This window comes from Glandiceps talaboti, chromosome 14 (assembly GCF_964340395.1).
Source record: "Glandiceps talaboti chromosome 14, keGlaTala1.1, whole genome shotgun sequence".
NCBI classification, from domain to species: domain Eukaryota; kingdom Metazoa; phylum Hemichordata; class Enteropneusta; family Spengelidae; genus Glandiceps; species Glandiceps talaboti.
Window position 1 is genome coordinate 15,426,440 of NC_135562.1, and position 14,856 is coordinate 15,441,295.

The 14,856-nt window shown below is 35.5% G+C and overlaps 1 protein-coding gene across 4 annotated transcripts in view; it reads left to right on the forward strand.

The window, feature by feature from the left end:
• Positions 1-14,856, forward strand: part of LOC144445541 (phosphatase and actin regulator 2-like) — an 86,181-nt gene that overhangs the window by 14,605 nt on the left and 56,720 nt on the right. The window contains exon 1 of one of the 4 annotated variants that reach the window (XM_078135135.1): positions 14,072-14,260. The exons of 1 other annotated variant lie outside the window; for it this stretch is intronic. In XM_078135135.1, coding sequence (XP_077991261.1) covers positions 14,206-14,260 — 55 coding nt within the window. In that variant the 5' untranslated portion in view covers positions 14,072-14,205. Of the gene's footprint in view, positions 1-14,071; positions 14,261-14,856 lie in introns of those variants that run through there. 2 more of the 4 variants (XM_078135136.1, XM_078135131.1) reach the window with 2 other exon arrangements.

Below are 14,856 nucleotides of genomic sequence, written 5' to 3' on the forward strand. Positions count from 1 at the left end.
ATGTGAACACAGCTATTGTGTATGGTATCTTTAATATAAATAAAGTTATGATGAATAGAGAGTAAAAAGAAGATTTATAGAGCGCCTAATCTCTGCAAACAGAGCTCGAGGCGCAGAAGTAAAATGGAAAGATAATTACTAAATTAGTGTATGGTAAGAGGAGATGTGGATTCACAGACACTAGATATTCAGCAATCGGAGAAGGCTGAGACTAATGTTTAAAGAGATAGATCTTGAGGGAACGGCGGAAGGATGTAAGAGACTTGGAGTGACGGAGATCGAAAGGAAGATTGTTCCATGATGTAGGATGAGTGTGATAGAAAGATCTCTTGCTGAAGGTCTTACAAACCCTCTTTGTACTCCAAAAACTATTGGGGGAAAAACCAAATCTGTATCACTGAATTCAAACAATCCTGTGTTCTGTTGCTGGTCTGTCAACTGTCACTATTAAAATGTGAATATGTCGATCAGCATGGTTATTAACTACAGGTATTACCTGGAAGTTTAGGATCGAGTCACACTTACAGACAGGGTTAGACTCTATATCTTACACTAACTTGTATCACAATCCAGTGTTCTGTAGCTGATCTGTCAGCTATCACTATAAGAATGTGAATATGTCAGCAATGCTGACTCAGCATGGTTATTAAATATAAATAGGGTAACATAGGAAGTTATCATGGTTAATAGTAATGGATAGGGTGTCACAAGAATAGGGTAGACTAGTAATTTGTATTATTGAAGTTAAACAATCCAGTGTTCTATAATTGAACTATCACCTATCACGGTGTTTTAAGGTGAATACAATGTTGCAGCCAGAGGGTTTTTTTTGGGTCATTTGACACACATTTTTTGGACCTGACCCACAATTTTGGAAGTGATGGGTCATAGATGACCCACACTAAAATTGTATGCAAATATGTTTAGCAACATGACCATGCCTATAGCAACAGCCAAGTGATTGCATATATTGCATAGATAACAACAGGGTTGGATAGGCAACTGCATAATCATTCAGCAAATATCTAGCATGGATCAGCATTTGGGTAAATATTTTTAAAACTGTACAGTTGCGCTACAATACCATTGGTGCTTTTTTTATAATGTCCCCCCAAAAAAATTATGATGACCCAGAGAAATGAAAGTCTTGGGACACAATGTCCTACTCTTTCAAAAGGCTGGCTGCAACACTGTGAGTATAGAAACATATCTCTTATTATGTAAAATCTTTAGATCAATTTAAAATATCTCAAATTAAAGATCAACTTCAGATTAGGATTAAAATCTAGGTTTGAAAAAAATGGTTGATTGGCGGAAGACTTTACTGTAGAAAAAGTTAGTCCAGAAGAAAAGAATGATCGTATGGAATCCTTATTAAGATAACACTAACGTGATGACTCGGGATTGAAACATACCACTTTAATTAAAGCAAATTTGTATTGCTGACTCTAAGATGATCATTTTGTTATGCTACATACCTACAGCAGTCTGTGTCTGCAAAAATATTATGTTGTGCACCAGGTTTGATTTAGTAACAGTGACGAGTGTTATTAGTTAGATGTTGTTGTGTACGTACCAGTTTTTTTTTTGAGTAACATCAGTTATAAATTAGTTAGAAATTACATGTGACATCAATTAAGAAAAAGACCTCTGTCTGCATGGAGAGAACCAGCTGGTCATACACACAATGTGTTATTAATTTCTTGTCTAAAAAGGGTTATGAATTGTTACATAGTTGGTAAACCACATGTCAGTGGTGATAGATTATAGGGCAGAACAACTGTCACTTTTATTAAAGCAATGTTTACATACATTATTTGACTTGAATGTTTTCAATCTTATTCAAGTTCTAGTTGAATGCATTTCATGCTTCTTCTGACAACTTTGCAATTGGGTACAAGCTGAATGTATGTAATTTTGTAGTCTTTGCATGGTTATTACTTATTTATTTCGTATTTTTATATTAATACAACATGTTTGCAGAAAGAAAAAGGAGGCTACAGACTCTTGTCATTAAGACTTCCCAATAAATTCCCATGATGCAATTCATCTGTTAGTTTATTTGAAGCAAACTTACAGGAATACTATACATGAGAAAATCAAGCAAGACATCTTACAAGGGTATTGGCATCGAGTAACCCCATTGGTGATACACACAGTTCATTCATAACATAGATTTATAGTGGAGAGGTAAATTGATCCATTGTGTATATTTTGTTAAGAAATACTAATGCACCTATCACACACAAGTGCAGTGACATTGAGTACAGTTGCAGTATGTGAGTGAGTACACTGAACATAGGTAACCTTAGAGGTAATACAAACAGTGTATAAATATCCCACAGTTTGCAATATGTGTACACTGAACATAGGTAACCTTAGAGGTAATACAAACAGTGTATAAATATCACAGTTTGCAATGTGTACATATAAATATTACAGTTTGCAATGTGCGTACATTGGACATAGGTAACCTCAGAGGTGATACAAACAGTGTATAAATATCACATAGTTTGTAATGTGTGTACATTGGACATAGGTAACCTCAGAGGTGATACAGTGTATAAATATCACACAGTTTGCAATATGTGTACATTGAACATAGGTAACCTAAGAGGTGATACAAACAGTGTATACATATCACAGTTTGCAATATGTGTACATTGGACATGTATCCTCAGAGGTGATACAAACAATGGATAAAAATCACACAGTTTGCAATATGTGTACATTGGACATAGGTAACCTCAGAGGTAATACAAGCAATGTATAAATATACACACACGCTGACAGTTTCTAAGTGTAACCATGACAACAATCAGAGGCCAGAGAAGGTATGAATGAGTGGAAAATAATCTGAAATTTCATCCAACAATAAATATTGATTTTTGTCACAGATAACCTACTTGTTTTGTAAGGTTTTAAAAATATTTGAAAAGTGAGAGTGAGTGTAAAATTTATATGGTTTCCCCCCACACACATGTACTTGTAGTCTTTAGAATACGGGACCCTGGTAAAAGCCTGGAGAATGAAGTACACTTGACCTACCAGCTGCTTTTGAAAAATATGACAGAGGTCAACAAGTAAATGCAATGGACAAATATAGTGTTTATACTGATGAGAAGCTTGGGAGAAAGTTTCAGTTTTTGTAGATTTGACGTTGTAAGTTATGTCATATAATGTAACACAGACGCTCGCACACACAGGGTGTACATGTACACCCCCCCCCCCCCCCCCACACACACACACTTAGTACACATGTACACCTCCTCCCCACACACACAGGGTATACATGTACACCCCCCCCACCACACACACACACACACATGGTATATATATGTCTACCCCCCCCCCCCCCCCCCACACACACACACACACACACACACACACATGGTATACATGTACACACATTCCCACATAATCATGTGTGTAAATCTGTAAATACGTAGAGAGAACAAAAGTAATGCTGACGTGCATTTATTGATTTCTTGGAGATTGTTGACATTTCATAGAGGTTTATGAGAACAAACTATTTAGTAATACATTTTACAAGTCACAATCCTGTTGAAGATTGAGAATCTTAAAGATATTAAGAAATCTAGAAGGAGAATATGGATTGAACTATTTAGTTGACAATGAACACTTATATAATTAGATGTTATTGCCCAATATTTTTCTTCATTCAGCCAAGGAAAATATGAGTGACCTAAGGGGCCTTTGTCACTATGAGTCACTAGACGAGTAGTGACAACCCCTTAGGTCATGAATATTTACTGGCTGAAGAAAAATATTGGAGAATAACATAATTATACCAACGCCAGTGATATGAAAGAAAAAAGCACAGATTTCCGTGCTAGAATAATGACTTTCCTTTTACGTGAGTGGAGATAATTGTAGTAATCATAACATCATAACACGTCGTATAGGAACTAGACTTTAGTTTTAATAACACTAATTGACAATCCGAAAGATGAACTTTGAGGCTATAAAGCTACAAAATATGGGTGTGGTAAATAAATCTATTTCAGTAGAGTGTACTAGACTTTATAATAAAGTCATGGTATGTTTGGTGTCCACATAAATATCAAATAGTTCATGATGTCTCAATGAGAATCTACTTAGTCGTAGCTAAGAACTATATTGTGTAGCACCGCCTGCATCGATTTGAAACTGATTCAAACTCAATCAATGCAGTCAAATTGGTTTGAAATCTCTTTCTGTCCTCACGAGAAAACTGTGCAGTGGATTTGAATTGATTCACTTTTGCTTTTTCATTAGTTCTGAACCAATTTACTTTCAATCGGTTCAACACTACCTCTCTTCGGGACGGTTGACAATGACACACAAGCTCAATAAGCAAACTTTGTTTATTTGAGGGGAGGGTGTCTGGCATCGATGCGATTGCTGAACTTCATTTTCACACTTTTAACCAAATTTCGATGGAAAACTTTCACTCCTTCAATGATAACAGGTTTTGTATTTTACTAGTGAGATGTTGATAAGTTGACAAAAATTGACTTCTAATGTGAGATATGGTGCTGGGTATCTGATACATGTAGTACATGTATTTTAATGTGTTTACAATCACGTTTTTACGTTGCATCGATTGCAGTAGTTCGACCGCTACAGTTTCCATCATAGTTTACATCATCTATAAACGTTTGATGTCGCACTTGTGAACATTTGTTTAGGGGGAGGGAGAGGGGGTTTTGCCCCAAACGAACGATGTTTGTTTGTTGAGCCTGTGTGACATTGTATGATCACCCAGTAGGTAGTTTTGAACTAGTCTAGTTTCCTATATATGTTATGATCACTAGTGACTACAATCATGGATAGTGAACATAGAGAACATGGACAGGTATCGGATCTAGACCAGAGTAGAACCAATTCAACTAAATCAGCTAAAACTAGCCAGTCCTCTTTCTCCCCTAGGGGTTATTTATTTACACAACTAAGTACAAATTAGGAAAAAAGAGAACCTAGCTTTCGTGAAGGGGAATCGATTCTGATTCAAAATCATTCCAGGTGACGACAGGGGCTCTTGTCGATCCCCACAAGAAAACTATGCAGTGGATTATTGTCTTGTCCAATTTTATTTGATAATCTGTATCAAGAACTGTCAGTCCAAAAAAATCTACAAAAAGTGGGCGTGGTCATGTCAAGTGTAATGTAGACTAGATGTGTAAGTGATGTGATGTTTAGTGTAGAGTAGAAATGACAGCAAACCAGCATGACATTTAGTGTAGAGTGGAGATGACAGAAAACCAGTGTGACAAGATTCATTGTGGAACAGATTATACAATGACCTTGAAAGTGTACCCTTGGGAAATGAAGGACGTGAGTGCAGTAACGCCTGCACTCATATGATTCATATCAGTATCGTTTTTTCTCATCTCTCGTCATCCTAAGATGTTGCAAAGCAGTCACGTATTCACCTAGTTGCCATAGCAACATTCTGGCCATTGTCCCTTTTGTAGAAATAACTGGATTTCGATAATTTTGTATTCAATGCAATAAAAAAAAGAACCTTGAATGTACTAGATTGCCTCGAGGCATTAAATGATATGTCTTGATGTAGCACTCACTGTCTGGGTACTATAATAGATATTGTTAACAGATAAGTGTTCATTTCCAGTAATAAGCTGGACTCACATAAATGTCTTACCGTGTGACTTGTCATTTAAGAATGGTTATGCTGCACAACATGTAATATTCATATTCACCTTTTTAACAGATGATTGTGTGTATGTATTTTGTATGGGGTGTGGGTGTACACTATATACGTGCATGCACTTATGTGTTTTGTGTGTGTGTGTGTGTGTGTGTGTGTGTGTGTGTGTGTGTGTGTGTTTGTGTGTGTACATGTGTGTTATGTACGTGTATGTCTACATGTGTGTTGTGTATACATGAGTGTACAGAAAGTGTGTGTTTACATGTAAGTGCATGTGTGTGCGCGCGTGTGTGTGTGTGTGTGTGTGTGTGTGTGTGTGTGTGTGTGTGTGCATGTGTGTGTGTGTGTGTGTGCATGTGTGTGTAAGGTGCAAAAAAACATTTTGTTGCCTTTTTGCTGACCCTCTGCAGGTACATGTACTCCACCTCTGTATTTGAATGATTACACAGTTTACATGTAAAAGTTGCACATTACCCAAAAGTGTATAAATGTTCCATTTACTACATATATCACGTGTAGTGTGACAGGATTGGAGCCCTTGATGTCCAGCCAAGCTTAAATGATCAGTGGTGTCCCCATAGACACAAGTACCATACTAAGTGAATTCACTTCTGAATTTACATCTATATGGTCTTCCATCATGGTCATAGCCACTGTGAGCATTTATCATTGTCAGTCAAATTGGCAGGTTTAGGATTTTATCGTTTTCAAGGGACAGAATTCACTACTGATGTTTTGGAAACTGGGTAATAAAGGAGAAAATCATGAATATTCAGTGTGCATCTAATAAATATGCATGTATGCCAAGTCACATGAGACAACGGTGGACCAGTGAATAGGTGTGAAATAGCGAGATTGAGGACAGAATGTTGTGCTAAATATTGTATCGTTCTAGTTGTTGAGTATGATCAGTAGAGTGTAAGCCAAGGGCTAGTCCCTACTCTAAGGTCAAGGTCAAGATTACGACAAAATCAATTAGGTCTAGGGTACTATTTTTAGTCATCTTTTTAAAATAACCACATTCTAGAAGATTTGCAATCGCTGAGAACAAACACAGTTACAAATATTTATTCAATCAAAATGGCCATGTGATACATCGTTGATTGCTAAACAACTGTAGCGTGACAATTAATGGAATTGAGAATTCTAGGGAATGATAATTTCATATCAATCTAACAAACCAGGGCATATTTGTGCACTGACGCAGCAAAAAAAATAATATTGCAATATGTGTCCAGACGTTGTCAGAAAGAGGCCTGTCTGTGGTTTACAATGATACATAATATTTTGTTACATATATATGTGTTATGTGTTCATGCAGAACTCAGTGTTCATTTAACCTTCAATTTTAAAGGCTAACACAGTATTTCCAGGATATAATTATTTTCTAGAAACCAAGTGCTTATTAGGGTTGAACTTAATATCTTGTGTTTTACTGAAAGGTCAGTGAGAACAAAGGATAGAACCCATCTCTCCAAACACACACTTACAGCAGTAGTAATTGGGCAAAATAGGTAGATTCCATAATTTATCTCTCTCCATTTATATATCAATCTCCCTTTGACAATAATTCATTGGGAAGTAAATGACATAAACATACACATCACTTTACTGTAGAATGAAAAAATATGACCTGTTTTTATACAGGCAAGGTAACGTTATTATGAAAGGGGTACAGGCCGAGTTTTAATGTTTTGGGTGTTATTTTTTGCTGTTTATTAAAAAAGGTACTCACAGTATTCTACTTTCTGTTGTGAAGCGTATTTGGGCATTGCTTCTGCAAATGAATCAGTTTTATTGGGTTAAATGATATTAATGTTTGTTTTGAAGTTCATGGGCAGATCTAGAAGGATTAGCTATCCAGAAATAAAATTATGTATCAGAAATTAGAGGATTATATATTTAGTACTGATGGGAAGATTAGCTATCCAGAAATAAGATTATGTATCAGAAAATACCATAAGCCATCAGATATGATAGGATTATATGTTCAGTGGGATTATCGTAATCACAGATAAAAGTCCTGCTTAGATTTTCCTAACTATTGTTTACTAACTCAGAAAAGTGTGTTGTTAAAAGAGACTGTGGGATGGGTTAGCTTAGAAGGGAATGTTGTTTTATATCCGGGGTGTATAAACAGTAGTGTAATGTTGATTAGTGTAGGGTTAGAACATTGCCAGAGTCTGATATCTGTTTTGGGTATAGCGCCCTCTATGGTGGAAGAGGTCATTTCATTATCCCATCAGGCCCCTCTATCATTTCTACTATTTCTGCATGGTGGCTTATTGAAATCATTGCCAATTTTGTCAGATTTCCAGTTCCCCTCTCAAATAAGGGCAAAAGTTATGGAAATGTGTGTAAGATTTGCTAGGACACCTCCCTTCCCCCCTCCTTCCCTTTGTTCACTTTAAAATTTCCCAACGCATAACAGAAATACCGAATGTACCTTTATACACAAGTATAGATTATAAGTATTTAAGTGCTTCCATCCATACTTTAGTAACTGTGGTAGTGAGCTATGAAAGGTTGTATACCTTTGACCTCCAGCCAATTTGACGCACCAGTGACGTATAGTAATTTCTTGTAACCAACCAAAATTTGATGTTCCCCTATCTCTTACTGTGTGGTGACGTACAAAAAGACCTAATTTTTTATCAGTTTGACCTTGAACAAGAAAAACTTGTCTTCATTAGTACGCATACAGGTTTAGGGTAAAGTATATTAGAATTCTCAACGTTTTTCACAAGGCTGTCCTTTCTAGATTATGGCAAATAGCAGAGGAAATTTTACCAGATATATTAATGAATGGGGTAAAAAAAATGCTGGTCAAATATGATGATATTTCTATTTTGCTACAGAGTTCCTTGTTTTGAAAGGTAAAACATGAATATTTTTGAGTTTTAAAACCTTAGGAGAACTGAATCTCTGACCCCTAAAAAGCTATCACCTTACCAAGATTGAAATGTTGGGAAGTGATGTTTGTATGACATTTACATATTTATAACTTACAATTACTAACTTACGTGTACACATAGTGAATGTTAAACCTGATTTCCCCACTATCAGAACTCAGGGGTTCTAAAACTTTAGAATCTTAGATCAGAAAACACCTATCACCCTACCTATACTGAGAACGACTCTTGAACGTTGACAAGTGACAGATCTATTTGCACAGAATCTAGGTATGCTGAAATTAATTGCATCAAAGCCATGATAATATTAAGATATGAAATAGAGATAGCGTTCAATATCATAACAAAAATGATAATAGCAATGTTAATATAAAATGGAATATGATTGATGGCTTATGATATGTAATGTTAGTAATAACACTCAGTAAATATTATATAATGACTTATTTCCTTTCAACTATTTATAGTTTGTCTTCAAAATTGGATTTGATAGAGCTCTGGACATATAAGTTATGTCAAAAAATTGGAAAAAATTATCTTCTAATTGTATAATTTAATGAAATTTATTGATCTTTTAAAAGGTCAACAAGTTCTTTTAGTGTACATTTAAACCTTATTTGCCAACATTTCAACCTCCTCCCCTCACTCCCCCCACCCACATGGGAGGTCTTCGTCAAGGTCTAAAAGTAATAATGAATGAAACTGAAGGCGTGGAATAAACCAAGCTATCGACATTACAACACAGGTGAAAAAAACAACAACAACATAGTGATAGAAAAAAAAAGAAGACAAAAACCAAAGCAAGTTTTTGTAAAATTTTGAAAATTATTTTTACTGACCTTGTGGAATGTGACAAAAGGTCGTTAAAATTTGTGGAAAACTTCTGTTTATCCAATTCAGTTAGGCAGTTTTCATTTGTGTTTTTCAAAAATTATACATGAAAACGGAAAATATGTTTTTTATTTTTTTGATGCTAGATTTTAATGTCTAGTTGTAGACATTATATACCACAATTCTCACTGTGTATACAGCCTGCAATATGAACTATTTCCCTGAATTCATTCCTTGTTTTGCATATGTCAAATATGCCCTAAATATTATGTTTACCATTAAAACCTGAGAATTGCAACAACACTGACAGGTTAATCCTTTATTTTTCCATGTGGAAAGTATTTTATGTCATTATTTTCCTCTTCTCTTTTAAACAGGAAACTGGAATATTAACAAAACGTCTATTTAATATTTTGTGATATCTAGTGATGATTGATGGTAAAAATATCATCACATCACTGTTTTGATGAAGTTGTAAGGATTACATGTTCTTTCGTCTCTGTGTAAAATGTCAAAGTTGTTTACATGAGTGATGACGCACAAGGTATGACACAGTTCAATGGACATGTATGTATCATGTAAGCTGAAGTTTGGGGTTATTCAAGGTCAGTTCACGTTATGGGGTGTTTAAGCAATACTGAGTGTATTCTTGCAGTCTCAAAGACTGCTGTCAGCAACGAGATTATCACATTTCTGAGTTGTTTTGATGTCTTGAAAATGCCAATGTACTCCCACAGACCTTGAAATAAGTGGATCTTACATTTATCCAATCTCTTGATAAATACTGCCTCAAAACATTCTCCTGCATTTATTAGTGATAATCTGTTCTTTTGGGGGTTTATTGAAGGTGTGAAAATACAAGATACATTTCTGCTGGGAGTCTGAAACTGCGATTAAGTCGATCGTCATGATTATTTTCCATCATCAAAACAAAAATATTTGAAAGTGAAATTGTAAAATTAATTGTGATACCTGGCTAGTTGTCGTGTTGCTATAAAGTGGATGGATGTCTTAAGCAGTGTGACCTCTAAGGATGCTAGCCAAATTTTGTTGTGAGTCAAATATGAGAAAAAAAGGATTTCTTGTGAGTCGCCACATAGTAAGAGATAGGGGAATAATAAATTTTGCAAATTTTAAAAACCACAGCCTCTTTTATGGCACCATCCAAGATGCAGTGTTTCATTGCTTCATGCGTTGCTCCAGCTGAAATATGTGCTGTGCTTGCGAGATTGCAAATTGTCGTGAGTCTCTAGAAATTGTGTGCGTCAATGGCACATCAAATTAGTTTAGAGGACACCCTGGAAGTGCTTTTTTTTTTGCAATCTGATTAGTCTTATTAAAATCTGTTTGTGACTTGTTTAAAATCTAATTGGAAAAGAAAGAAGATGTCAATCATATTTACTTGGTGTTTGTGTTGTTTCTATCACAACTTAGAAGGCCTATTTAGAAAAAGGATTAAAATGGCCATATGAATGAGGATTGGGTACTTATTTTGGATTTTTTAAATTTAAAAACCAATTTTGTCATGGCTTCGTACTTGAAAAATCAGTGTGAAACAACAACGAACAAGTCTATGTTTGTAACTCAATACTTTACAAAATGCCAAAAAACATGTAAAAAGTTTGACATTGTACAACGATTTTTACACTTTTTAAAACTTGTACAATTTATTGAGTTACAAACAAGGACTTGTTCGTTGTTGTTTCACACTGATTTTTCAAGTAGGAAGCCATAATAAAATTGGTTTATTGATTTGGTGCATTGATTTTTCAAGATTCCAGGCCAGTGAAAATATAACTGTACTTCTTGTATTCAGCTGAGAATGTTACTCTATGAAAGATTGCATTCAAAAATTTATGGTTCTTAAGATTTGACATCAAAACTAAATCATGGCAGTTTATATGTTGTGCAAAGGAATCATGACCTCTGAATATATTGATTATCTGAAAATAGACATCTTCCTCTTTACTTTCACATCAAGTATGTGTTAATAGACATATTTATTTCTGTAAGTGTTAGTAATCATTTAAAGCAGATGCTATACAGCTGTCATCTCAGTCAGAGACTCTATTGTTTATAAGAGATGATATCCATTTGAATGAAAGCTATATGATTCTTTCATGTGTTGTGGAGGCAGGGAGTCTCTCTCTGTTTACATTTCGTGAGTTATGGTCAGGCAGGCAGGAGTTACCTAAACTTTAGGGACATACATGTAGTTATAGGATTTCCAATCGAAGTATGGATGACAAACTACTGCAATATATTGATACCTTACCAAAGTAGGTGGTATGTGTCTTTGTACAGAATTTAGTAGCGTCAGATGTGTCGCAATTGTGTACGTCATTACTGGTAACTTCAATCATAACAAATTTCAAATTTGGTTCCCTTTACATACAGTTACCAAGGTTTGTTGTCTACTAATAATACATAACGACATCAGAGTCTGGCTGGGCTATTACATGTAATTAGGAGTTGAATGGGAATAGAGGTGGGATGTATAATGTATGGATGGACAGTACTGCATTGAAACTGTTAAACATGTGATAATGATAAACATGCAACCTTGACATTAATTTTAAATCATTTTTACATTCACTTGTTGTTCTGGTAAAGTCAAAAAGGATATCACAAAATAGACTCACTGATAGATAATCATTTAATGATTGTGAATATGGTAAATATCACATTTTAATAGAGGTTGAACACCTTTCTTATTGACAACTAATGGTCAGAGTCATATAATAGATTTACTTAGATGTTATTCCCCAATGGTTTTTTTCGTTCAGCCAAGGAAAATATGAGTGACCTAAGGGGCCTTAGATCATGAGTATTTTCCGGTATTATACCAGCACCAGTAATAATATCAAAGAAAAATCGGGGGAAGGTAATGGCAATTTTGAATGTTTTGAGTCATATTTCAAACACTGCAAAACCAGTGACGTAGACACGCGTTGTCTTGACATAGATGTGTGTTGTCATGACGTAGAATGACGAGTTATATTCCATATTTTTTGTTTACCCTGGCTCATGCATGGTATAATGATACCTATTTGCCTATCATTGGAAAATTCACAGTGACACTGACAGTAGTTATTGTACTTATTAAACCCTGTTGGAAAAAAATATTTTAAAATTTGGAAGCCTTAGTTATATTTTTCAGTACTCATAACAATAATTTCTCTCCAATTTGACCATGTTTTATCATTGCTGCAGTGTCGTCATTTCTGTGCTGTTTCATTTCGGCAATGTTACATTTCAGCAATGTTATCATTGGTGCTATTGTTTCTGCTGCTGTCTCATTTCTGTGTTATTGTTTCTCCATGTGTTATTGTTTCGGCAGTGTTTTCATTTCAGTAGTGTTAGCATTTCTGCAGTGCTATTGTTATTGCTTCGCCATGTGTTATTGTTTCGGCAGTGTTATCGTTTCAACAGTTAAAATTTCTGCAGTGCTATCATTTCTGCTGCAGTGGTGTCGTCATTTCTGCTGCAATGATGCCATTGTTCCTGCTGCAGTGCTATCATTTATGCTGCAGTGGTGTCGTCATTTCTGCTGCAATGATGCCATTGTTCCTGCTGCAATGATGCCATTGTTCCTGCTGCAGTGTCATCATTTCCGTTGTTTTGGCAGTGTTATAATTTCAACAGTGTTAACATTTCTGCAGTGCTATCGTTTCTGCTGCTGTGGTGCCGTCGTTTCTGCTGCAATGATGCCATTAGTCCTGCTGCAGTACCATCATTTCTGCTGCCGTGTCATCGTTTCTGCTGCGTTGTTTTGGCAGTTATTGTTTCAGCAGTGTTTGCATTTCTGCAGTGCCATTCTGCTGCAGTGGTGCCATCATTCCTGCTGCAGTTCTACCAGCTGTACAGTTTTACTACTGTTATAGTTTTATTACCATTACTACACAGGCCAGATAGATATTTATGATGATGAAATGAACAAAAAAAATTCCTCTGGTTCAAGGATAGGTTGGCATACCATTGTAAAATTTTTAGATTACAGCGTGCCGCTCCCTGCTTGCATTTTAGTGATTTGAGTAAGTAAGAGAATGCTGATATTATTTTCGATGTATGCTAAAAATATTGACTGCAGTCCGCACTCTTAATGAATCAATTTAAGTTCTCTATTGACGCATCAATTTCGTGTTAGGAGTCCTCTACAGAATATTGTTTTTGTAAATTTTTCATTACACGCAAAATCAATGCACATTTCATTATATATGTATCAGTATATATATGACAATAAAACACATATCACATATCACAATGCCGAAACAGATCATGACCCGTATATTTGACATTGAGCGTAAGAATAATGATATCACCAACTCGCATAATTTGGTATCTACATACCAAGAACTTTACAACAAATAGTTGACAGTTATATGCTAGGATAGCGCAGGTATGATGACAAAGTCTGACAAAGTGTATCAAAAGTAGTCCTCTGATATCCATTTAAAAGTATGAGTGCAATGAACTAAAGAAGTTTTTAAAATATTGCTTACCAAAAAAGATGAAACTTTGAAAGCCAACTTGTCCAGAAAAGGTTTCTGATCTCTTGTTATCAGTCTCTCCCCTTTCCTTTAGTGACCTAATTCTATGAATTTGAATAGTGCTCATTTGCATATGACCTGTGACCTACTGAGGCAATCAGTGTGACTGATTATGCAGGTGAAGTAAAACAAACGTGAAGTAGGCACACACATAGAAGACAGACAGACGTACTTGTCCATAGGCGTTCATATACTTCAAATGTCTAGTTGTTGACAACCCGCGACGTTCTTACCGAGAAAAATGGGGCTTAGAATCAGACGCAGGAGTACAAGCAAAAACAAAAACAAAAACAAAGGTAAAGTGGTCGTCTTTTAGATTCAGGACAGAATTTTGAATGAATTGCTTGTGAAATGACTGGTAGAATGGTGGCTAGTTTTGAATGAAACTTCTAAGTTTTCTATAGAAAGTATGTGTCTGACATACCTTTACGCATCAGTTGTAGACATACTATGTTCTGGCTGTGTTTCGTGAACTTTCTTCGAAAAAAACTGATCACTTTTTTTAAGTTGTACACATTTCCTGTACTTGTTGTAACACATGATTCAAGGGATATCATTGAGTTCCTGACAGTAGAAATTTGAATGACAACACCCTATATGTGCCGTTAGACTTTTCAATGTGGATATTAACTTGGAATACTCCATCTGTCAAACTGAAGTTTTGATGGAATTGTTAGCTTGTCCTTGTTGTAGCTGGTCTGGATATAACTCTCCTAATTTGAAGTAATCAAAGTCAAATCCAACGGTTATTTTCAACTGGTTTTAATCTTTCAATAGGCACATGTTATGTAACAGATACAAAACTGTACAGTATTAAATAGTCACATACCGTCTATATCCTGCATTGCCCCAAGGCATTCTGTTGTGTGAAGACAGTTCTACCAACCAAGGC